This window comes from Pecten maximus, chromosome 18 (genome assembly GCF_902652985.1).
Source record: "Pecten maximus chromosome 18, xPecMax1.1, whole genome shotgun sequence".
Taxonomy (NCBI): Eukaryota; Metazoa; Mollusca; class Bivalvia; order Pectinida; family Pectinidae; genus Pecten; species Pecten maximus.
The window spans coordinates 13689550-13711561 of record NC_047032.1 but is presented as its reverse complement, the minus strand read 5'-3'; the positions used below and the strand labels follow the sequence as shown (position 1 = coordinate 13711561).

The 22012-nt window shown below is 35.5% G+C and overlaps 1 protein-coding gene across 2 annotated transcripts in view; it reads right to left on the bottom strand.

Moving 5' to 3' along the window:
• Positions 1-22012, bottom strand: part of LOC117316410 (calmodulin-beta-like) — a 129075-nt gene that overhangs the window by 80312 nt on the left and 26751 nt on the right. The window contains exon 1 of one of the 2 annotated variants that reach the window (XM_033870966.1): positions 20215-20827. The exons of the other annotated variant lie outside the window; for it this stretch is intronic. Within the exon in view, the coding sequence (XP_033726857.1) occupies positions 20215-20235 (21 nt within the window). The 5' untranslated portion in view covers positions 20236-20827. Of the gene's footprint in view, positions 1-20214; positions 20828-22012 lie in introns of those variants that run through there. 2 annotated transcript variants of the gene reach the window in all.

Here is a 22012-nt window from a genome sequence, read left to right as displayed (position 1 = left end):
AAAACACCGGCCTACGGTCAGTACCTGCCAACTGCCCCACGTAGGTTTCGAACTCGCAACCCAGTGGTGGAGGGCTAGTATTAAAGTGTCGGGACACCTTAACCACTCGGCCATCGCGGCCCCAGGAGGGTGAGAGAAGTATAGATTCTAAAGTTGTGTCAGAAAGTTATGAGGTATTAACAATGTATGCATTTAAAAATATACATTATTAAATATATTTTAAAGCTAGTGTTCATATTTTGGCTAAAACTTGGGACAGGTTTTAAAAATATCCATTAAATTTTCCCATTTTTTCCATTCAATATTAAATTTCGTTAAAGATTATTCACCTTTATTAACCGCATTATATTTCTGAGTAAGATATTGATCTTTGATAACGTTCTTGAGAGCAGCTACTGATTATGATGCTTTTAAACATCTCGCTCGGTAAATATAATGCTTTATAATTAAAATTATGGTATTACCTACCCTACTACAGATACTATTTTGACTAAATAACGCAAGAAGGAAGGTTTCTTGTTATAACCAAATGGTATAATTAATGCATCAAGAAGGAACTCAAAATTTGGCAAAAATTCTTCTCGCATTCCCATAGTGTGTGAATAATAGTCTCCGTCAAAGAGCACTATCTATCTGTAAGTGCTGCTTTAAATAGATAAGACTTTGTTGTCAGAATGAGTTATTGTAACCATTGTAATTTACAATTTTTAGTGACTGTAAAAGAAATCATATTTTTTTTTCATGTGACCTCATCAAATTCAAGCAATTCATTTGTTTTCCCCGTGGATTTGGTACTTTTTGGCACAAGAGTTCCTCTCTTACGCTCCATAAATATTTCTAAATTTAAGGGAATGTATGGATAATTAATCAAAGTATTTAAAGTATAAACACTAGACATATAGTATTTAATAGTGTTAACAATACCTTGATAAGTGAGAAAGTTAGTTTTGACATCAAATGTTTGTGAAAAATCTACAAAATTACAAAAAGTATTAAAATTTTCTTTTGACATAAAGTCATTTATAATTATAACAGCATTTTTAAACCATTGCTTATAAAAAATGTTCTTGTTTCCTACTTTAAAATATTTATTATACCAAATATATTTTCAGGATACATTGTAGATAATATTATTTCTGTTTGTCTTCACTTTGCCAGAGCCTGGGATTAGACAGCTAAAAAATAACCCCTATCGAGTTGGGATTTTCTTTACCAGATCCTCAAGGTATGAGATGATGGGTATACTCATCTACCACGAAGTAGGGAAAGATGAAAGAAAACTGACACGCGCTAAAACTTCATAACAATGAATTGTCGACGTGTCGCTATTGCATTGTTGGAAATCGCTAATATCCTTCTCAATCATGATTTTTTTTTTATTTATGTTCATCTTTTTAGGTTACCTGAGATGAAGTCTTAGTTGACCTATTCTGATCGCCTTTTGTTCGGCGTCGTCCGTGTGCGTCGTGCGTCGTGCGTGTGCGTCGTGCGTCGTAAACAATTTACATTTTCAACTTCTTCTCAATTACCAACAGGCCCAGAGACCTGATATTGGGTCTGTAGCATGATGGGATGAAGGGCTACAAATTTTGTTCAAATGGGTGACCTTGACTTCCATTCAAGGTCACAGGGTTCAAATATGCTAAAATATTTGAACAACTTCTTCTTGATAACCAAAAGGTCCAGATACCTAATATCGGGCCTGTAGCATGCTTGGATGAAGGGCTACCAAGTTTGTTCAAATGGATGACATTGACCTTCATTCAAGGTCACAGGGGTCAAATATACTACAATCTTTGAACGACATCTTCGTGATAACCAAAAGGCCCAGAGACCCAATGTTATATATATATAGCTACTGGGATGAAGGGCTACCAAGTTTGTTCAAATGGATGACATTGACCTTCATTCAAGGTCACAGGGGTCAAATATACTACAATCTTTGAACGACATCTTCGTGATAACCAAAAGGCCCAGAGACCCAATGTTATATATATATAGCTACTGGGATGAATGGCTACCAAGCTTGTTCAAATGGATGACCTTGACCTCATTCAAGGTCACAGGGGTCAAATACACTACAATCTTTGAACGACTTCTTCTTGATAACCAAAAGGCGCAGAGACCCAATATTAGGTCTGTAGCATGCTGGGATAAAAAGCTACCAAGTTTGTTCAAATGGATGACCTTGGTCTTCGTTCAAGGTCACAGGGGTCAAATATGCTGACATCTTTGAACGACATCTTCGTGATGACCAAAAGGCCCAGAGACCCAATGTTATATCTATAGCTACTGGGATGAATGGCTACCAAGTTTGTTCAAATGGATGACCTTGACCTCATTCAAGGTCACAGGGGTCAAATATACTAAAATCTTTGAACGACTTCTTCTTGATAACCAAAAGGCGCAGAGACCCAATATTAGGTCTGTAGCATGCTGGGATAAAAAGCTACCAAGTTTGTTCAAATGGATGACCCTGATCTTCGTTCAAGGTCACAGGGGGCCAAATGTGCTAAAATATATCAACACTCAGGTGACCGTTAAGGCCGATGGGCCTCTTGTTTAACAACTTTTCATTTGGTTTTTTTTCGGAAGAATTGAATTCATGTTTATTCCGAGTGAAATTGGTATGTATGTGAGAAAAAGAACGAGATACATGTCAACCGTCGTGTGTTAGTTTGGCTTGCCAGCACGTGGCAAGTTACGTGCTGACTAGCCTAACATATACGCTCGGTTTACATCATGCCTATCAGTCACCTGTAAGATGATATTTAATCTCACTGTCTAAGTACAACCCTGTCAAGACGGTTCTTTTCTTCACTCTTGCAATCAATTTTTGCTGATCGCAAATCTAATATGTTGTGCATTGTGAAGATTTTAAACGAAAATAACTACACTGTTATACAGTATCACATTTAAAATCAGTTGAAGTAATATAATGCAAAGAAAACGGTGGAAATGATCCATCACGGAAAAGCCGTGGTCAATAATAGAACAAAATCAATCAAACAAATGTTGTACTCGAGTCATTAACGACTACATCCGTCCATAAACGGGGTCAACATCAAAATCAAACGAAAAGTAATATTTCAATACTCTAGAATGTGTTCTTTTTAAATGTACTACACCTCTTCACTAGATATGGCTATGAAAACACAGGTCACTTAGTTTAAAACCATGTGTCGAACGTCTGAAATCATCCTTTTAAAATTTAGATGAATAGAGCTAAAGAAGCTTTACATATTTTGTTTAAAACATATTTTCATGGTGAAACATATTGTGGCTTCATACACAATGACTAAATAAACAGCTGATTGAAATTTGATATGTCGAATTGTGCCTCAATGGCGAACATCTTAATTTAACAAAGCTTTAAACAAATGATTCATGTATGTCGGTCGATAACTCCGAACTTGATGAACCTCCAACAATGTCTTTACCAGGGTTCATATTATTACCAATATCCACTGATATGTTTAACATCATAACTTTCCCCCAGATAACGTTCCATACACTCACGTTGATACAAGAATATTAACATTTTGGGTAAACTATGGATATGCGTATATATTTTATATTGATTTGGGTTGGTAAGGCAGTAAAGATATACATCAATAAAGATTTCTATTACAACAATATGTGCAATGCAATAATAACATTGATGCCTTAAGAATTACTAAAAATATATGTATGGATAATGTGATACCTATGAAATTGACACTGTATATCAATTTCGTTATTATATCTTTGTATTACTATCCCGATTCCCACTGTAAACCTGGTCACATTTCAATAAACTCTATAACAACATGATTATAAATTGTCTAATACAAACAATATGCTGAAATTATTGACAAGTTGAATACTAAGTGTAAAAACATGATTGGTTTGTGAAACTCATATCATAGTTTGTATACAATAATTGTTTGCTAGTTCTTTGTTTTTAATCTATTTATTCGTAATTTTCTAAATATAAGTAAATACCATCCAATACATCTTTGAAATCAATTGACAGGTTCTTTCCTTACTCAGCTAGTCTTGTCTGTACTCTTGTCATGGCGAAATCGGAGAATACCAGTTAGCCATTTAATTGGTGACAGTTAATCTACAATATTATGATAATAAACAAGAAATATTTTTAAACATGAAATATCTTTAAAAAAAGATAAGCGGCATAGTTTTAATGCTGGTAGTTATATTGTAAAACTGCTCGTGAAATAAATCAACGAACTAATGCGTTTCAGCACGGATAACAAAATTATATCGGTTTGAATAATTTTTGGTGATAATAAGACTGCATTTGAATCAGGAATATAGTTTTATTAATGTGTCATTTGAAAAGAAAGATACATCCACTTATTCAGCTTTCATTCAATCTAATCTTTGTTTCGTTTTTAAATGCATATCTGCATTTGCATCTACCGCTACATTGACTAATCACATACTTCATCTTGACCAGTAACGCCACCTGTCGCGTCATATCCGGGACCAAAAGAATATTAGACGACTATGCCGAAAAAAATCCAACTGCTGCCAATTGCTAGGCATATCCTTTAAAGATACCAAAGGCATCCATTCAAACTAAAGTCGCTCATTATGATTTTTTTTTTCTGTTGTGGCATCTTTTTTTTTATCAGTACCAATCAAATCACGTGTGAATCGTAAAAGTCTCTATATTAGTTCTCTCGTTTCCTTCGCAAAATTGAGTGTATAATCCTGGTTATGAGAATGATAAATTCCATAACTGTATAGAATATATGCCCACATAGAGAATGGAACCCTTGAATACCTACGATGAGAGGGAAACGAGTGAAAAAGCATAAAACGGTCGCTAATGGTGCTGGTATAAAGTTTCTTGACAGCGACTTGTCGTTAACATACAAACAAACGATACATGCAAGGTCGTTTAAGGAAGACCTTCCCTTTGTGTGAAATGTCTACATGTGATGAGTGCGTTTTTTGAACGGCTGCGGTATGTTAGTGTTTGTCTTTGTGTGCTTTTCCTTTCAAAGTGTCGTCAAAGAATAGTCAGCCATGGCAGGGACCTTAGATTCAATGTTCTGAACAAAATTTCCTCATAAGAAAGGACTCCATTCATTCATTCATTCATTCATTCATTCATTCATTCATTTATTCATTCATTCTTTGATTCATTAATCCATTTATTTATTTACATTTCTTTTATTCGTTTCCTTTTTACAGAATTGCATGTTTATTTTTGCCTGTATATGTATGTTTGGGCAGGGAGAAGTTATTTCTGTCAGAGCTAAGACAACGAAAGTTGTGTTGTGGATAAAAGTATCTGGCTAATACTATTTGACATCCCTTTCCTTCAAAAGAGGATTATCGACTTTATTAAGAGATCAACAACCGACAAACGATACGTTTGTACATAATTCATTTCGGTTTATTGGAAATTTCGCAATCAACCTTATACAATGTCACTTCCGTCAGTTTTAAGTACTAACTATCAAAAAAAAATAATAAATTGGATTTATATGCTATATTATGGATATATAACATGAAAAAGTGTGTCAATGATAAGGGTACACTCCGTTGTTTTTTTTTTATTAATATAAAAAATATTCAAGTTAATTCATACAATTTCATTTACTATGAACAATTACTGTGGAAATGCACTTTTAATGGTGAACTCTTTAATTACAAAATATTACGCAGATGTATCAGCCAATCAACAGCGACGGTACAAACTACGACGTCTGTTTATTTACGTTAATCACTGAAAACATTAATTACTTGTGCAAATGGAGAGGCTTTTTACAAACAAGATTTAATTTGATTGGATATTTCAAATTCAGCCAAAACAAAACAAAAAGACAAAATATAAAACAGGCCCATTTAAGTTGCTCCTCGGTGAAATTGGCGGTAAAATATTTTGCGTAGCTCTGGCCTTGTACATGTATCTAAATAGATAAACATGCCTTATCACAGAAATAATCAGCGTTTCCTGAGGTGTTCTATAGTTCCTGGTATTACACTTCATTGTGACACTTTCGCCAAGAAAACGTCATTCTCGATGGAATGAGTGACTGCAATCGGCACTGCTCCCGATAACACGTCACGATAAATATATACATCAGTCATAGTTTCCATGGAAACGCTACACCAGAACCGACAGATTTACTGTGTATATACTCTCTTTCGGTCCCGTACTTATCACAGTATGGCAAATTACACCTTGGCGACTATAAACAAAATCGTTTAATAAAAAAATAATGTCTGCGTCTAACAAAAAGTAATATTTTGCATGAAACAATATGGCGTACCGGGAACTAGTTTTTTTTCAATCAGGATTATCTTGACTTATTTTCTCAAGACATTTCTTACTTCGGCCATACCTGCCTACTATCTCGCATAAAAGGCAAATCATTTGTAAAGAGTTTGTTTTACCTGTATTTTATCTTGTAGTTTAAATACATCGGGTGTGGCGTCTAGATGGAACATTTTCACCGAAATATGTTCTTCAAAATGATAAAACTTTCCCACTTCACCAGCAAAAATTGTTATGTATGGTGCCAGCAAATGTTCATAACACGTGAGTTCTCTGTAGAAATGGCGTCTAGCCTGGGTTGTCAGCGGTTGAAAACACAGTTTTATCTACGATGCAACCAATAATATGACAATGCTACACTGACTTTAACACTGACACATACATAACATGTCTGGAAGTAAGTTAAAATGTATTTGACATAGATAAGATCGATACATTAATATGATTTTATCTCCCCATTTTAGAGCCCTATGCGAACTCGACCGTTATTGATAATTTGGATTAATCTCATACTTTCATATTATAGCAATACCAAAATACAGAACGGAAAGAAATATGATTACAGACTGTTGCATTACTTTCAGTGCGATTAAAATTACTTCGTTTTCAAATCTGCCATGCGATTGCTAAATTTCACAGGGTTTTGAAGAAGTCGGATGTTAAAGCCGGACATGCTGGAACGGAATGCAAATGTTGGAATGGCAGAGACAAATAATTGGAAGTGCTAAGACACGAACAATCGTTAAACACAGTATCGCTTTCCACGATGTCGTTTCAAGTTCCAAACGAAGGAGGCATTTCATATACATTTATCATATTTCGCCTCAACAAAAACAACTGAATAGTACTTCTATCATTGCGGAAATTACCAGACAAGTAACCTCACGTGCAATTGGTAGAAGAATTGCACGTGCATCTTCTATTTCCTTTTTGAGATGAGTGGTCTGGACGTTGACCAAGCAACACGAACAGCGCAATCCAGATGGCGCCTTTACAAGAATGTTCCGGAAAGTGATGGAGACAATCTGATGGCGTCACTCAACGAATGCCGATTCCGATTCTATGGGGTGATGCTAAATAAGGAGTGACAATTCGTGAGTATTGAGGTTTGCACGCCACTGTGTTATACTAAAGGCAATTAGTGCTATCCGTGTGCATCAAACCAGTGTCCTTGGTCTCCACGCTCCAGGCGCACGTGCCAGACATAGGCTTAGCAATTGACTTTTGAACTTTTGACCATTATGTCGATGCAAAACATATTAGACATCGGCTCAAGATTTTTTTTTTAAATCTAGAAACATGGACGTTTGGACATTTTCTCCATTTTTCTATTCTGTAGGGGCTTGACTTTTTTCATGTTCAGAACAGCTAAATATTAATCGATCTTCATTATTACAAAGTAATATCTAATGGTCGCTTAAATCATTGACAGTATAAAACAATAATCAGCCCTTAACACCCAGAACTGTATACTAAATGTATATTTCAATGTAAAATCTAAAATTATACATAATCAAGTATTTTTAAGTAAAACAGAAATATGTGTATAATAAAAAAAACAAAAACAAAACAAAACAGAACAAAGCCAATAAAAAAACAAGCAAAACAAAAAACATTGATACTATATCAATGATTTTAAATCAACCTCTCTTACTCTTCTACCGCAGCCTAACAAAACACACACATACTGCATACACAGGGGAGGCCGTCCTTAAATGACCTTAGCTGTTGAAAGGACGTTAAATAATACCAAACCAAACCAAACCAAGCCAAACTACCTTACTTTTTACTTTATTTTTCTCAAAGGTTTGGCGGCGATGACATGTTAGAAAGCATTACATCAGACTGTCTCTTAAAGTTGCCACAAATGCAGGACGTACCCATTACATATATTTCTACAACACATCAGCTTACAATGCTCTATCATAGCAAAACGAACAAGATGATTTATCCCAAGTTTTCTTAATAAGCACACATGTCAATATAGATATTTACTACAATGTATCAGTAATTTGTTTTAGCAATTTAGAACCTCCTGGGTTTTTTGGAGGGTCAAACACACATTAGTCTTCTCGTAGAATTATGATAGGAATCATAAACATAACATATACATTATGTAACAAAAGAACAAAATTTCTTTATGACGCTAGTTTATTGGTCACTATGTCTTTCATTGTGTTTGATATATAATTTTGTTACGTTTATCTCATCAAGGAAACAACGTTACATTGACATTCCCTGATAAAGTAACTGCAAGTAAGACTTCAATTGCATGTTCAATATATAACAAAAAGCTTGACAAATTAAATGCATTTTAATGCCTCCACTTGTGATCGCAACCAGTACCTCTGGAGTACTAGTCTTACGCTCAACCGATCGAACTAAATAGTATATTAGTTCTTTCTGGTCGAGAGGTATATTACGGCTAGTATTTTACCAGGGTTACACATAATCCCATAGGACAACACACAATATATGGATTGTCATGGATACACTTGAAACAATACTAGAGTAATAGCCCCAGGTGTTCCGGAAGGGTTAGTGTCTTCTGCTTCATCCGGGTCATCAGGTTACATCAGCAGCATGGCGAAAATGATTCAATTATAAATATTATGGATCATCAAACATGATTCGATATTACACGAGGAAATATAATATTTCTGGACTCAGCTATGAATAAAAGCAAATTATTATGTATTAAACATAAATACATGTATTTATCTTGGAAGGTACGTGAACAGTTCCAGTCTTTTTGGTATTTGATTTTTAACCTTACGTCGTATTGCCTCTTTAAACCCCGCTAGGTTTGATGTTTGACACAGCAGCTGACTCTATGGACAACGGATCGATAGATCGATCGCCAGACGTGATTGGAATTGATCAGGCGCATAGATAATTATCGAGTTGGATAACGACCTGCAATCTACTCCAATCACTCTACGGACTGTTTGTTACTGTTAAGTGTTTCCTTATTTTGATAGAAATAATTAAGATCTTAGAATAACATTGAAATGAACCGATTTTACGATCAATATCCGCTTGTATTCACAGTGTTGTTAGGTTTACCAGCTTTGCTAATATAGCCGAGTCATTTACGTGAACGCAGAATTTTAACATGCCCAGAAGGGGCGAAAGAATATTTTTGATATGTATATATATGGCTGCATGTCGACTAATTGTTTCTACTGCAGGACCCTTAACAGTTCCTCCAGTGTCCATAAACGATACATCGGAGAACCAAAGGAAAACACCCAGGGTGGCACAATGCATGTTGAACGTACGAGGTGGATACATGTTTACCTCCTGCAAGATGGAGATTTTATCATGACTTCAGCTTTGAGGACACCGAATGGACCAAAACGGATCGACCGTCTACAAGTACATGGCATATGTCGTAAAAATTGTAGCTGTGGTCACTATTGAATGGCTAGGAGGATGTGACTAAATTGGATCTTATTTTTCAATTCCCTATAGACAGTTTTCTTCTTCCTAATGTCTCCATTGACATTCAGCCTTCAGTGGTGCTCCTTTTAGGAAGGTTTTCGGTTGTCAACTGGTCGAAACATACCAGAGTCTCTAAAATGGTAGTTTCTACTCCTACTTAACGGTCATCAATGTTGAGGTTGGACGACTGGTTCGTCCGCTGTCACAAAGACGTAAACACGAACATGGTACAGCCTCCCAAAGCACACACACCACACGCATACATCTCGCAATCAGGAAAGGCGTCATAGCATGTGAAGGACATTAAACAATACAAGCCAAACCGAACCTACTTTGCAACACTTCAGATCTTATCATAATTTTTTTTTCTCTATTTTTTATACAGTATTGTTACGCCATCTTCATCCCGACATTTGTTTTAATCCACGCTCCTTCGTAATATAACACCTGATTGCATCTGATTACAACACATTTCCCCGGACGTTAGGTAACAGTACCACAATACACTTTGTTTGTCTGAAGACTATCTAGGAATGACGTCAGAGAGAATTAACAGGAGTGTATTTATCAACATTCCCTTTCGACATGCTTGACATACTGGCTGCCTGAGGAAATCATTTCAGACTAGTCTAGGCCAAGTACTGCCAACGTATTGTTGGCTTCCCCTCTAAAGTGTTAGCCTTAGGTCCCAGGGTTTCTACAGCAGAGATAAGGTCTACTGTTTAACTTTCGTGTGATGAAGTTTCCTGGTATAGACAGTGTAAAATAATGTACATAGTGAATTGATTACGTAAACCATTAACAAACTGAAAGTATTCCTATCTGATGTTTTAAAAATTGATAAAAAAAAAATTCCAGGTAGTTTTTTTTTTTTTTTTTTTTTCCTGTTAAGATCATTTTATTGCTAAAGAAAGGAAAAAACATGCAATAAACTGCCCTCACGCAGGAGGGGATCCGTTCGACATACCGAAAATTAATACCTTAGATATATGTTTTAATTTTGATATTAAGATGTATCAGGTAAACAAAAAATATCGAAAATGAAAAAAACCCAACAACAACAACAACAAAACAAAACAAAAATGTGGTCTGTTGTCTTTATAATGTGTCCGGGTAAGGTGTCCTTCTGGGTATCTTCGGCAGTACACTTCAGTCCCGCGCTATCACAAGGAAACAAACAAACCTACCGAAGCCTCCTAAAACACACGCATGAATATCGCTCACACGGGAGGCTGTCATCAAGTGACCCGAGCTTTTGATAGGATGTTAAACAATAATTTAAATGAAACATTTGTAGCATGCCTACTTCGAAAGCGCAAATCGGAAATCCGATCAGGTATTGGTATATCTAGAATGGCCAGAATTACAGGCGGTGTATGTATTTGTTACTAGACTGGCAACCAGCAGTTTGATTTCCTCGAGACCAAAATTATAAATTTCAGTTTAATTTATAATTGAAATATTCAAGAGACAGGCGACCAGTTTGATTTGTTTTGTATCTATATATCTATATGTCAAAATCATCCGTGATCTTTATATATAGGAGGGCTGTACAGGAACCATTTCGTATTGTTTATAGTCATTGTAAATAGCCAGTGGTCAGGGCACGATTAGTAACTATCCTGCAAGCAATATAGATTTAATCCATTATTTTATCGATTTATAATGTTATAGGATGGTAGAATTTATTGACGTCTCTCTACTAAACTGATAAGATAAACGCCCTCGAGTGTATGTAAACTGAAATGATCAACATATCGGGACCTCAATGTGACCAGTGACTATTTTGTTCGACATCTACGGGTTACATAGTCGATAAACAACAGGTATACATTCTCTGCAACCTTTGTTTTTCTCAAGCTCGCCATCAAGTTATTTGATCAGTTATAGAAACGAATAATTGGCTTTTGTTTGTTGTTTGTCCATGATTTTAAAGTAGGATATTAGCTTCGTTTTGATGTCGGTATTCTCTACTCGTGTTGGTAATGTACTTTATATTTTTTTCAAAACTTCATTATTTTTAGGTTGTGCTTAATTTCCAGGAAAGCATAACAAGACCACGAAAGTGAATGAAACGAGACAACAATGTAGGGAAGTAAACGAGCAGACAATAGACGGGGAGCACAACGAGAAGACAACAGAACGAAAGCACATCGAGAGGAAAATAGAAGAGGAGCGTAACGAGAAAACAAAAGAATGAAAGCACAACGAGAAGAGAATATAAGGGAAACACAACAAGAAGACAACAGAAATGAAACAAAACGAAAAGACAACAGAAGAAAAACTGAGAAAACTATAGAAGGGAAATACAGCGAGAAGACATCATAATGGGAGCACAACGAAAAGACAACAGAAAGAAGAACAACGAGAAGACAATAGAAGGAAAGGACAATGAGAAGGCATTATAAAGGAACCACAACGGGAAGATATAAGAAGGAAAGCATAACGAGAAGACAATTGAAAGGAAACACAATGAGAAGACAACAGAAAGAAGCATAATGAGAAGACAAAAGAAGGAAAGCACAACGAGAAGGCAAAAGGATGGAAGTACAACGAGAAAACAACAGAAGGGAAGCAAAACAAAACAACGGAAGTAGAGTACAAAATAGGAAGAGGAACGGTGAAGAAGGCGAACATTTTGGTAATCAACCAATGTATTTTCTGTATATCTGCGTTGAATTGTTTTATCGTTTTGTATTTTGAAAATGTAATTTTCCCGTTTCATTCATTGAGGTATGGTTTTCAATTGTTTAACTCCTATCAACAATCAAGGTCACTTAAGGACGGTATCCATTGTGTGCGAGATGCATGCGTGTGGTGAATGTGTTTTGGGAGACTGCGGTTTGTTAGTGTTTGTCTCCTTGTGATAGCGAAGAACTAATGCCGAATTTATAGTGCTACCTCACTGAAGCATACTACCGAAGACACCCAGTAGGGTATTCCATCCGGTCACATTATACTCACATTAGACTGACAACGGATGAACCAGTCATCCAACTCATTTATTAAGTTGAACTCCAACTACAAGTATAATGGTTTTGATTTGGTTGGTCTTTACACGTATTTAGGTCATGTCTGTGTAGGTAAACCATAACCTACTGAAGATGATCTTACAGAAATAGCTACAACGGCCTTCTCCCACATGTACATGTAAAGCTCCAACTCAAACATTTCTTTTTTCATGTCATTGTCTTCAAAACAAACGATTGGGTGATTGGCTCGTATCCAGTAAATGGTGAAATAAAAAATTAAAACAAATAATTACACAAGCTGTCTTGATCACACCTTGATATTTAGGAATCGATTATCTCTTTGATAATATCAAGTAGTTGACCTTTCCATGGTAGAGAAGCTTTCTACCACTAAGATCGAGCCTTGCACGTGAAGACCACGTGCCCTGTTTAACGTATACACAGACGAAACTACAAATGCATTCTCTATATGGTACATCTCAGTGCAGTTATGCATGTTAGGACGATGGAGTCAGACACTGAAATGCGGTCTGACGTTTGTAAACAGGTATAAGGTATAGCTGATGATTGTAGTAAATTACATATAGCATGACAGTAACATGGCATGTATAATTATAGATGTCATATTCATATTAACCAAAATGTTGATGCACGTGCGCAGTAGCATCGCTATATCTCGGTCATTATCTAAAGAGGAAATTTCATAGAACGTCTACAATATGTGTTCATATCTACAAAAAATCAGCCATTTTGGTTTAAATGTACTTTATAAGACATTAGTGTAATTCGTAGACAGATATATCTGGGTTTGGTATACTGGTTCAAAATATATATCGGAAAGTATCTAAAATGTTGGGTTCATATAGACTTATTTCAACTTCATTCAAGGGCAGTATTTAAAAAAAAAACAAGTAATGATCGTGACGACAAATAATACACATTTACAGTAATATCTCTTGTAAACTAAAGGTTGGGCTCTGTTCATTGTATTAATATGTCTTCTATACGTAGGAGAAAGGTATCGATATCGAAACCCTTGGATTCTGAATGTGTAATGATACAATCCTCGTAACACCTAGTAAGGCCAGTGATTGTAATAATAGATGCATATTACATACGATAACAGCAAGATTAACAGGTTTTAAGCGAAATAATTTACATATGTTAAAGCGCCGACAGCCTATACACTATCTTCACATAAAATTGTACTCGCTGTATAAAAAAACATCTAATCAACTCCAACAAATCAAATAAGCAATAAAAGTGCCCAATCAGTGTTCGTTTTTACAAAGGCGTCTGCATCTGGTAAATAGTCACTCTCAATTTTATTAAGTTCAATCTGACTAAAATATAAAATGTGCAACTTCAGTAACGGAATTTGGTTTAGAATCCTTAAATATCAATGCATGTTATTCCTTTGTCCTGTGACAATCATTTAAAAATGATAAAATTGACCACGATGAATCGCTTGTGGAACTGAAGTAGGCTATATATATAAAAGCATTTTAGCAATGGTCTATCTGATTGGTCGACAGTTCTGTAAACAATATTAACTATAATAGTCGACCAATTAGACTGTCTGTTTTAAAACAGCTGTGCGATAGATACTTTACTTCCGTTCCATAGTAGATGTATACTCCGATCTTCAAGTGTAACACCTTGTTGATATAGATGGAGTTGAGAGCTTATATATTTTTTTCTATAAAACTACCCATATGCAGACGCATGTGGTTTTTAAAACCTAAATTTATAAATCTTCCTGAATGACCTGTCGTGTTAACCTTTGATTGGCAGACGAGTCGATTTTCTCGTTGGGGAATAAGTATGCTGCATATGTGTTTATAGAAAATCTTTAAATGATGAGACATTTTACATTGATGTATCAGTCATGAGGATAAAATGACAACGTCGGTACGTACAGGGTATAAGTGTAGAGCTTTGCTGGATTTTATAACAAAAAAAGTTATTTTTGTTGATGAGTTGTTTGTCTGTAGTTTTGTTTCATGTGCTGTTTGTGTGTGAATTTTTTGTTGGTATTTTGTTGATGAGTGCATTTTGTATCTATTGCATCTGTTTTTCTGTCTCCTTTTTAAATTTGTTTCTGTTCTTTCTTTTTTGCTTCCTTCAATTTTATATTCCATTATTTTCGTCTTCCTTGTTGAGGGGCGGTGGCCGAGTGGTTAAGGTGTCCCGACACTTTATCACTACCCCTCCACCTCTAGGTTGCGAGTTCGAAACCTACATGGGGCAGTTGCCAGGTACTGACTGTAGGCCGGTGGTTTTTCTCCGGGTACTCCGGCTTTCCTTCACCTCCAAAAACCTGGCACGTCCTTAAATGACCCTGGCTGTTAATAGGATGTTAAATTAAACCAAACCAAACCAAAGTCATCCTTGTTGACATAATCATTTTTCAACGAGATACTCCGACGAAAAGAATTATTCAATTTGAAAAAAAAAATATTATCAAAATACAATTGCATATATGTAATGCGTTGTATAGTTTTAATGCTATTTAGCCTATACAAATAAGCGAAGATACTTGCTTACTTCCTTTTTCTCTGATTTTACTTGTGAGAACAGGCACATTGAGTTTGTGACACAGGTACCAACTCTACAATATTAATCTACAGCACTATTTGTCAGTTAAATGATAATACAAAGTCGAGAAAGTGTCAACACAGCGTCAAAGCAATGCAATACTGGAAAGTCATCGTTTGATATGTTGCAGCTAAGATGACTTTTGATTTCGTTGACTGCTAATATTGCTCGTCCTTGTAGCATGACAAAATCAAATGAAATAAAAACATAAAAACTAACAAAAGCAGACAAAAACAAAAGTGAAAAAAGAAAATACACATAAATGGAGACTGATAACAAATACTGCATGCTCAGCGAAATCGTCACGACATACACACATTTCATTGATGCTTGTTTATCGATCCGGTCGAGCGGACGTCATGCAGGCGGAGACGGCTGATCCGCAGACAACTATCCGTATCAATGGGCTTGCTTGAATCACAGGACAATATCAAAAAAAGTCGATTATCTGGACCAGTAAAGATCCTATTAACTGATAGTGATAACCAAAATAGCTTGACATTGTTCTGCATAACAGTATATTGATATTAATAATTCTATCAAACTAGCAATGGTGTGGATGACTATACCCCAGTGACTTAATAGCCACACGGCCTAATCAAATGATAGTTTTCCACACATCAGGAAATCATGTAAATAAAGACGTCTTCCGACAACTAGTCCAATATGTGGTCTATAAATATAAAAAAAGCTGTATTAATATTTTTTATTTGTTTGTTATGAGAGTTTGATGTCATTATCAAAGGGCGATGACGATAAAGTGTTTGAAACAGCCATTGTGTGTCGTAAGCCAATATCCATCAAAAAAGATCAGTGTAGTTTATATACACATATCCATGGACACATTGGAAATGCTGTTATCACATAAATATAAATACATTTATGTTGCTGATGAAACAACTTTCCAACAGGCATAAAGGGACATTAAAGACTTCCTCCAATAATATATCGAATTTTATAATTGGAGCTCAACCCTGATTTGACCTTTTGAATGGCTGGTGTCGTCCATGAAGACATTAAAAAGGTTCTTTACGTTCGGCGACAATTTATGATAATGGTCAAACAACTAATAAATAAGGTTTTAAGGTGTATATAAAACAAAATCAGGATCACAGGAAACTTTTCGAAATCAATGAATATATACATCTATCATTCTTGTCCTACGCTCGGTTCTTGTCTACATACTTTCGTCCAATTCTGGAATCCTACATAAAGACTTCATCATCATCTTAAAAGAACAGGTATGTACAATTTAATTGTTAAACGTGCGTTGATTAATAGAAGAATGTCTTACAATTTGACAAATTATACTGTTTTTGATGATAGACTTTAACTGTTTTAAATTGATAATGCAATAAAACGGCGGGGAATGCTAGCCGTGGTATCACCTTATCCCGTACACTAATAACAGCGACAAAGCCATTTATAGCTCCCATGCAGCATGGAGCTAATTAAATTGTACAAAGGTGTTTAATAACATAATCCCGCCAGCACATGTTCATCTAATGCAATACACTCCCGGTGGTATTTTACATTGGTACTTTTGCATGAACACGTTCCAGCTGCCCAAGGGAATCTTCTTTAATTCGACGACCTACAGTCGGCGTATCCTTAATTGAGGTTGGCAGCAGTATGCTGGCTGTAAGTCGAACATGCACCAGCTACCAAGGACAAACCATTCTAAAGTGTCACTGTGCTTTAAATTACTGCCAATGTTATTGCGTCTGTTTAGATATTGATAGCACTAAGGGATAAGGCCAGCGGATATGGAAAGTGGATAGGAGGAATAATTGTAAAGATAAGACATATAAGGAAGATGTTACACAATATATAGTGTAACTACGAAATAATCAGGGATGCGTTATGCCAGCTGCTTTTTTTTCAATGTTGAAAACCGGTAACAACGAAGCTAGCGTGACACGTTCGTCAAGTCTTCGTCCTGATAGCAGTGGTAAATGGTAAGAGGCGACTTAATTTGGGATTTTACCTTTTCGTTCTCTTCTTTCTAAACAAGTATAGATTAAAATGTCTGCTCTTAATACCGCCTTACTTTTGGCCTTTAGTTGAGCGTTCACTCATGTGAGGGAGGTTTACGGTCAGGTCAATACTACCATTACAAAGCGACTGCCCTTTATCGCACAAACTTGCTTGTCATTGTGATGAAAGGTTAACGACAACTTTAACTACATAAATTGTATACGTAGAAGAAGAAACGATTGCCGACGATTTCTGTAAGGAGAGTTAATCCATCAGCGTTATATGGTAGCCTGAGTATCTTTTTTGTAAATCTCCAATCATTAGTGCATCGCTTATTCCCGTAAAAGTCTTCAAATGCCATTTGCTGAGTCTAGAATTTGACCACATAATGTCGTATACTGGTGATTACCAGCCGACACAATCAGTTAAATCACTTTTTGACGATAATCTCTTAATCGCTTAGTTTTAGGTTTGTCTACACGCAAATCCAAGTCCACGGTATAAGATTGACAGCTTCCTAAATAAGGCTTTCAGTGTTGGCGCTGTAATGTGAAGGCTAACCCTTGACTATTGCGTTCAAACCATCAACCGAATTCTCTTTATCGATCATTCGCGGGTGTTCATGATACTGTGTGTCTGCGACCTTGGAAAATTCATTTGGATTTTAAGATAAATGTTCAGGTTATATAGTTCAGGGGATGTAACTCATGTTTAGAAATAATTTGGATTAAATGGTTGTGTATATCAAGGATGCTATATTGCCGATAGTGCGTATACGGCTTGTCAAAAAAAATTGCATAACATGGCACAAACGATACCGAAATATATTTCTACCACAGTAGATAGGTTTTATTAAATTCTTATACCATAAACTAATCATATAAACTATTGTATAAACATACAGTATATACGTCGTGGAATGAACTGTAAATGCGCTTTCATTGGCTGACTCGATCAAAACTAACCGGGGCTACTTTTTGATCACATGGTTCATGGCGTTTTGATTGGTTGACACTTGGCGGCTGTCTCATGCGGTCGTGGAAATGATAACATGTAGAAAGTAGTTCGCATATGTTCTTGTTCATATTATTTTCAATGTTAAGTTCTACAATTTAATCCGTTAATGATAAGTAACTTGTGAATTACATACTATGATTAGTAATTAAATGAATACAGATTTTCACATTTTCTGAAACTACCTGTTCTTCATATTAAGTAGAGGCATCTTTTTACTACATGTCATGTCCTTACGCCTCAAATAATAGGAAAACAAAACGCAGGGCTAACTTCATCCTCGGAATAGCTTTTTATTGAGCAAGAATCAGGTCACAACAACTTGTGATTGTTCAAAATTTACAAAAATACTCGCTATAGCTGGTGTTTTTGTATTTTTTGAAAAAAAATATACAATATACAACTATCACTGGTTGCGTAACGTCTATCAAATTAACACAGGTAATTAGTAAAACTAATAACAACGGCCAAACAATAATCAAACTTAACATAAAACATAGAAATACAGAGGCGGACTACCAAAGATTATTTTCGGGATGAAATTAAAAAGTTTAAAACTTAATTAAATTTAAAAGATAAAAACACAAGCTCAACATTTTGAAGGTTGTAATAGCTCAAAGTATCCGACGGTAAATATTGTATAAGAATATACAAACATCAACACTTTATTCTTATTTTCAATCAAACTTAATAAATATTGTTTACGAGATGTTTTACCTTTAATGAAATGTATTTTAGAGTTTCAACACACAACGAAAAGATGGCGACCATTCTAACATCGACACTAACACCCCCCCCCCCCCCCCCCCCCCCCCCTCTTTTTTTCTACTTTAGTTTGTTCATTTATGTTATTATAATTAAGTGTATTAACTCGACTTTAGAGACATTCTTTCTACTTGTAACTACGTAGCTATGGCAACGTACAAGTAATGGGGTCATTTAGTGAATGTACATCTATATACGAGTATAGAAAACAAATAATATTTTGGTCCAGAAGCTATCTACATGAAAATTGTTCATATACATGTACATGTATGCTATGTCCGTATGTTCAAAATATACATCACCACTCTAGTATCAGAGTGGCGCTGTTCAAACCATAGCTTGCGTTACAAAAACACTTGTAACAAGAATCTAAATTTAACTCACAGTAATTAGTATCATCGTATCAGCGGAGGAAAAAAATCTATAAAAGATATTTACATTTAGCAAATCGGTATTGAATAGCTTACATTGCAATAATGCGAATGTCTATACTTAAAAATAAACCATGGCTCATTGAGATCGTGTCATATTTGACATAGTGTATTCGCAAAATCAGCTTCACTTCTAGAAGACAATTGTAAACCGATATCAACATAACAATAATAAATCTCAGCATTCATCAATTCCAGTATTGATTTTAATGCCCGAAATAGGCCTAGTGTCTATACCGAGGCAAAGATCGTATACAATGTAATGTCTAATTTACAGATAGCATTTATTACCGGAATTTTCTTTCCGAATTATTTTGATCGTAAATCTTGTTGACTTATAAATCAACTAACGGTTAGATTAAAGATAAAAATTCAAATACTACATGAAATGTTACTATTTCTCGAATACCTCCTAAATTTAAAGGCTTTAGATATAGCATGCGTGTAAATCCAGTTTATCTTTAAATTACAGCGAGATACAGAAGCTGTGTTTAAAATATAACTAATTAACCCTGGGTTAATCAATGCATTATTTACGGTAGAACAATGGGAATTGCTTCGGTTTATAGACCTATAAGGTTACCTGTTAGGGAAAAATGATGTATTCGATAACCTGGATTCAAATTAAATAACTTATTTAATATGTAGCTTATCCTGCAATTAAGTACAATATTATCAAACTTGACAATATACTGGAACTAATGAATAAAAATGAACCTACCTTGTGCCCCATACAATCCATGATGATAGTATTAATTCAAAATATGACACAATGTCTTCAGTTTTCCAAATATCGAAGATCGTTCAGGTAGCATTTCACAATTAAGTAGACTGTGCTCATGCAGCAATATAAACAGAACTCCGAGAACATTTCATTGTCTGCAGGCTTGTAATCTCAAGAGGCGGTACAGTAAGGATAGTGTTGCAACAACAGCATTGCCAACATATCTGCAACAACGCTTATTTAATGCATTCCGTCGTGTTTATGAGTAAGAGGGACAGGTAAGGGTATGGCGTTGTTTACCTGGACAAGATTAAGAAAAACACCACCCGCAGAAGTCTTTATATATGTATATATAGATATATACGCTCGTCTCTGTATATAGGTGATCGATTCTCAATAGGCGAGGAATTGCCTTCACGATAAATAACACGCTCAGTTAATACATTACCCGACATATAATGATAAAGCCTGGTTTACCGGCGCAGAACTGGGTCCGGAATTAATTGGTCCGGAAAAATAACCATTTCCGTTTGTTATAATGTCGCTTAACTCCGTTTTGTTCGAGGTACGCTCATGAATGTGTCGTGCTATTGTTTGTGAGATGTGTGTAATTATATCATAGCGTGGAATGTTTATATGCGATCATTGCACGTGACTAATTGGAAAATCCTGACGTGTCGCATGTTGATTGCACACGAAGAAGGAAAAGCATCGAGCTGAAGGCTCTACAACTGCATCTCGGGTAAACACGTGTACACTATATTATATATAGATGACAACCACTTGCCGCAATAATGATGCACGTCATCTCCTAGATCTTCTGTAGTCTTGATTTGTGTGTATCGCGTTATGATATAAGTATATATATATATATATATTGTCTTTTTACATAAGATCTGTTTTCCAGATGAATTGCACGTGATTTGATTGTAACAATTTCACAAATTACAGTCGATTCTGTTCTAAAAAAACAACTAGTATATAAAGAGGGCTGTCTATATATACCACCTGTTCCAGTTCTTAACACTTCTTTGTGTATGAACCTCTAAATAAATATCCTCTTAATATGATCTCCATGCATAGACAGGTATGCATGTGTATTAGTGATGAGAACTAGTATTTTGCACTTGCTGCAAAATCCATTCAAACGTTTAAAACAATTTAAAATTTGTGAAAAATATCACGCAAGCTTCGTCTGTAGATCGCCTACTTTCGATATTTAGTAATTACATTATACGATGTTAAAATACCATCCGTGTGTGGTGAGTTCACTTACTAAAATAAATTGTAAACAGATACAAAATGTACGTCACAACAGACACGTGGTCAACCTTTTTTTCGCCGTTATGTGAAACGCCAATTTTCCACACGTAAAACGGATCCAAAACTAACAAATGCAGTTAAACTGTGTAACGTTCACAGGGTATCGGATCGTTCCTCAACATTCAACCTTTTCATATAGTGTTCAACCTTTGGACTGCATGCAGTTCCCAACAACAAAGTAATACAAAGTTGGGGTAAAACTGTTAACATGCTCTGTGTGTACCTACATCCAAACTACGACATGCTTCAGACGGGTTTCTAATATACAAATTGGCCAGCGGCCAAAACTGCAAAACAGAAATCAGCTGATCTCTAAGTTAAAAGAGAGTTGAGTTTTACTATACCGTTTACACGGCTGGGAATCTCGTGCATCACCAGGGGGCGCCTCGAGGGAATCGCGGTTAATACATTTATTTCCGATTTATTACATTTCAATACGATTATTCTATAAAGACTACAAAATTCATTCAAA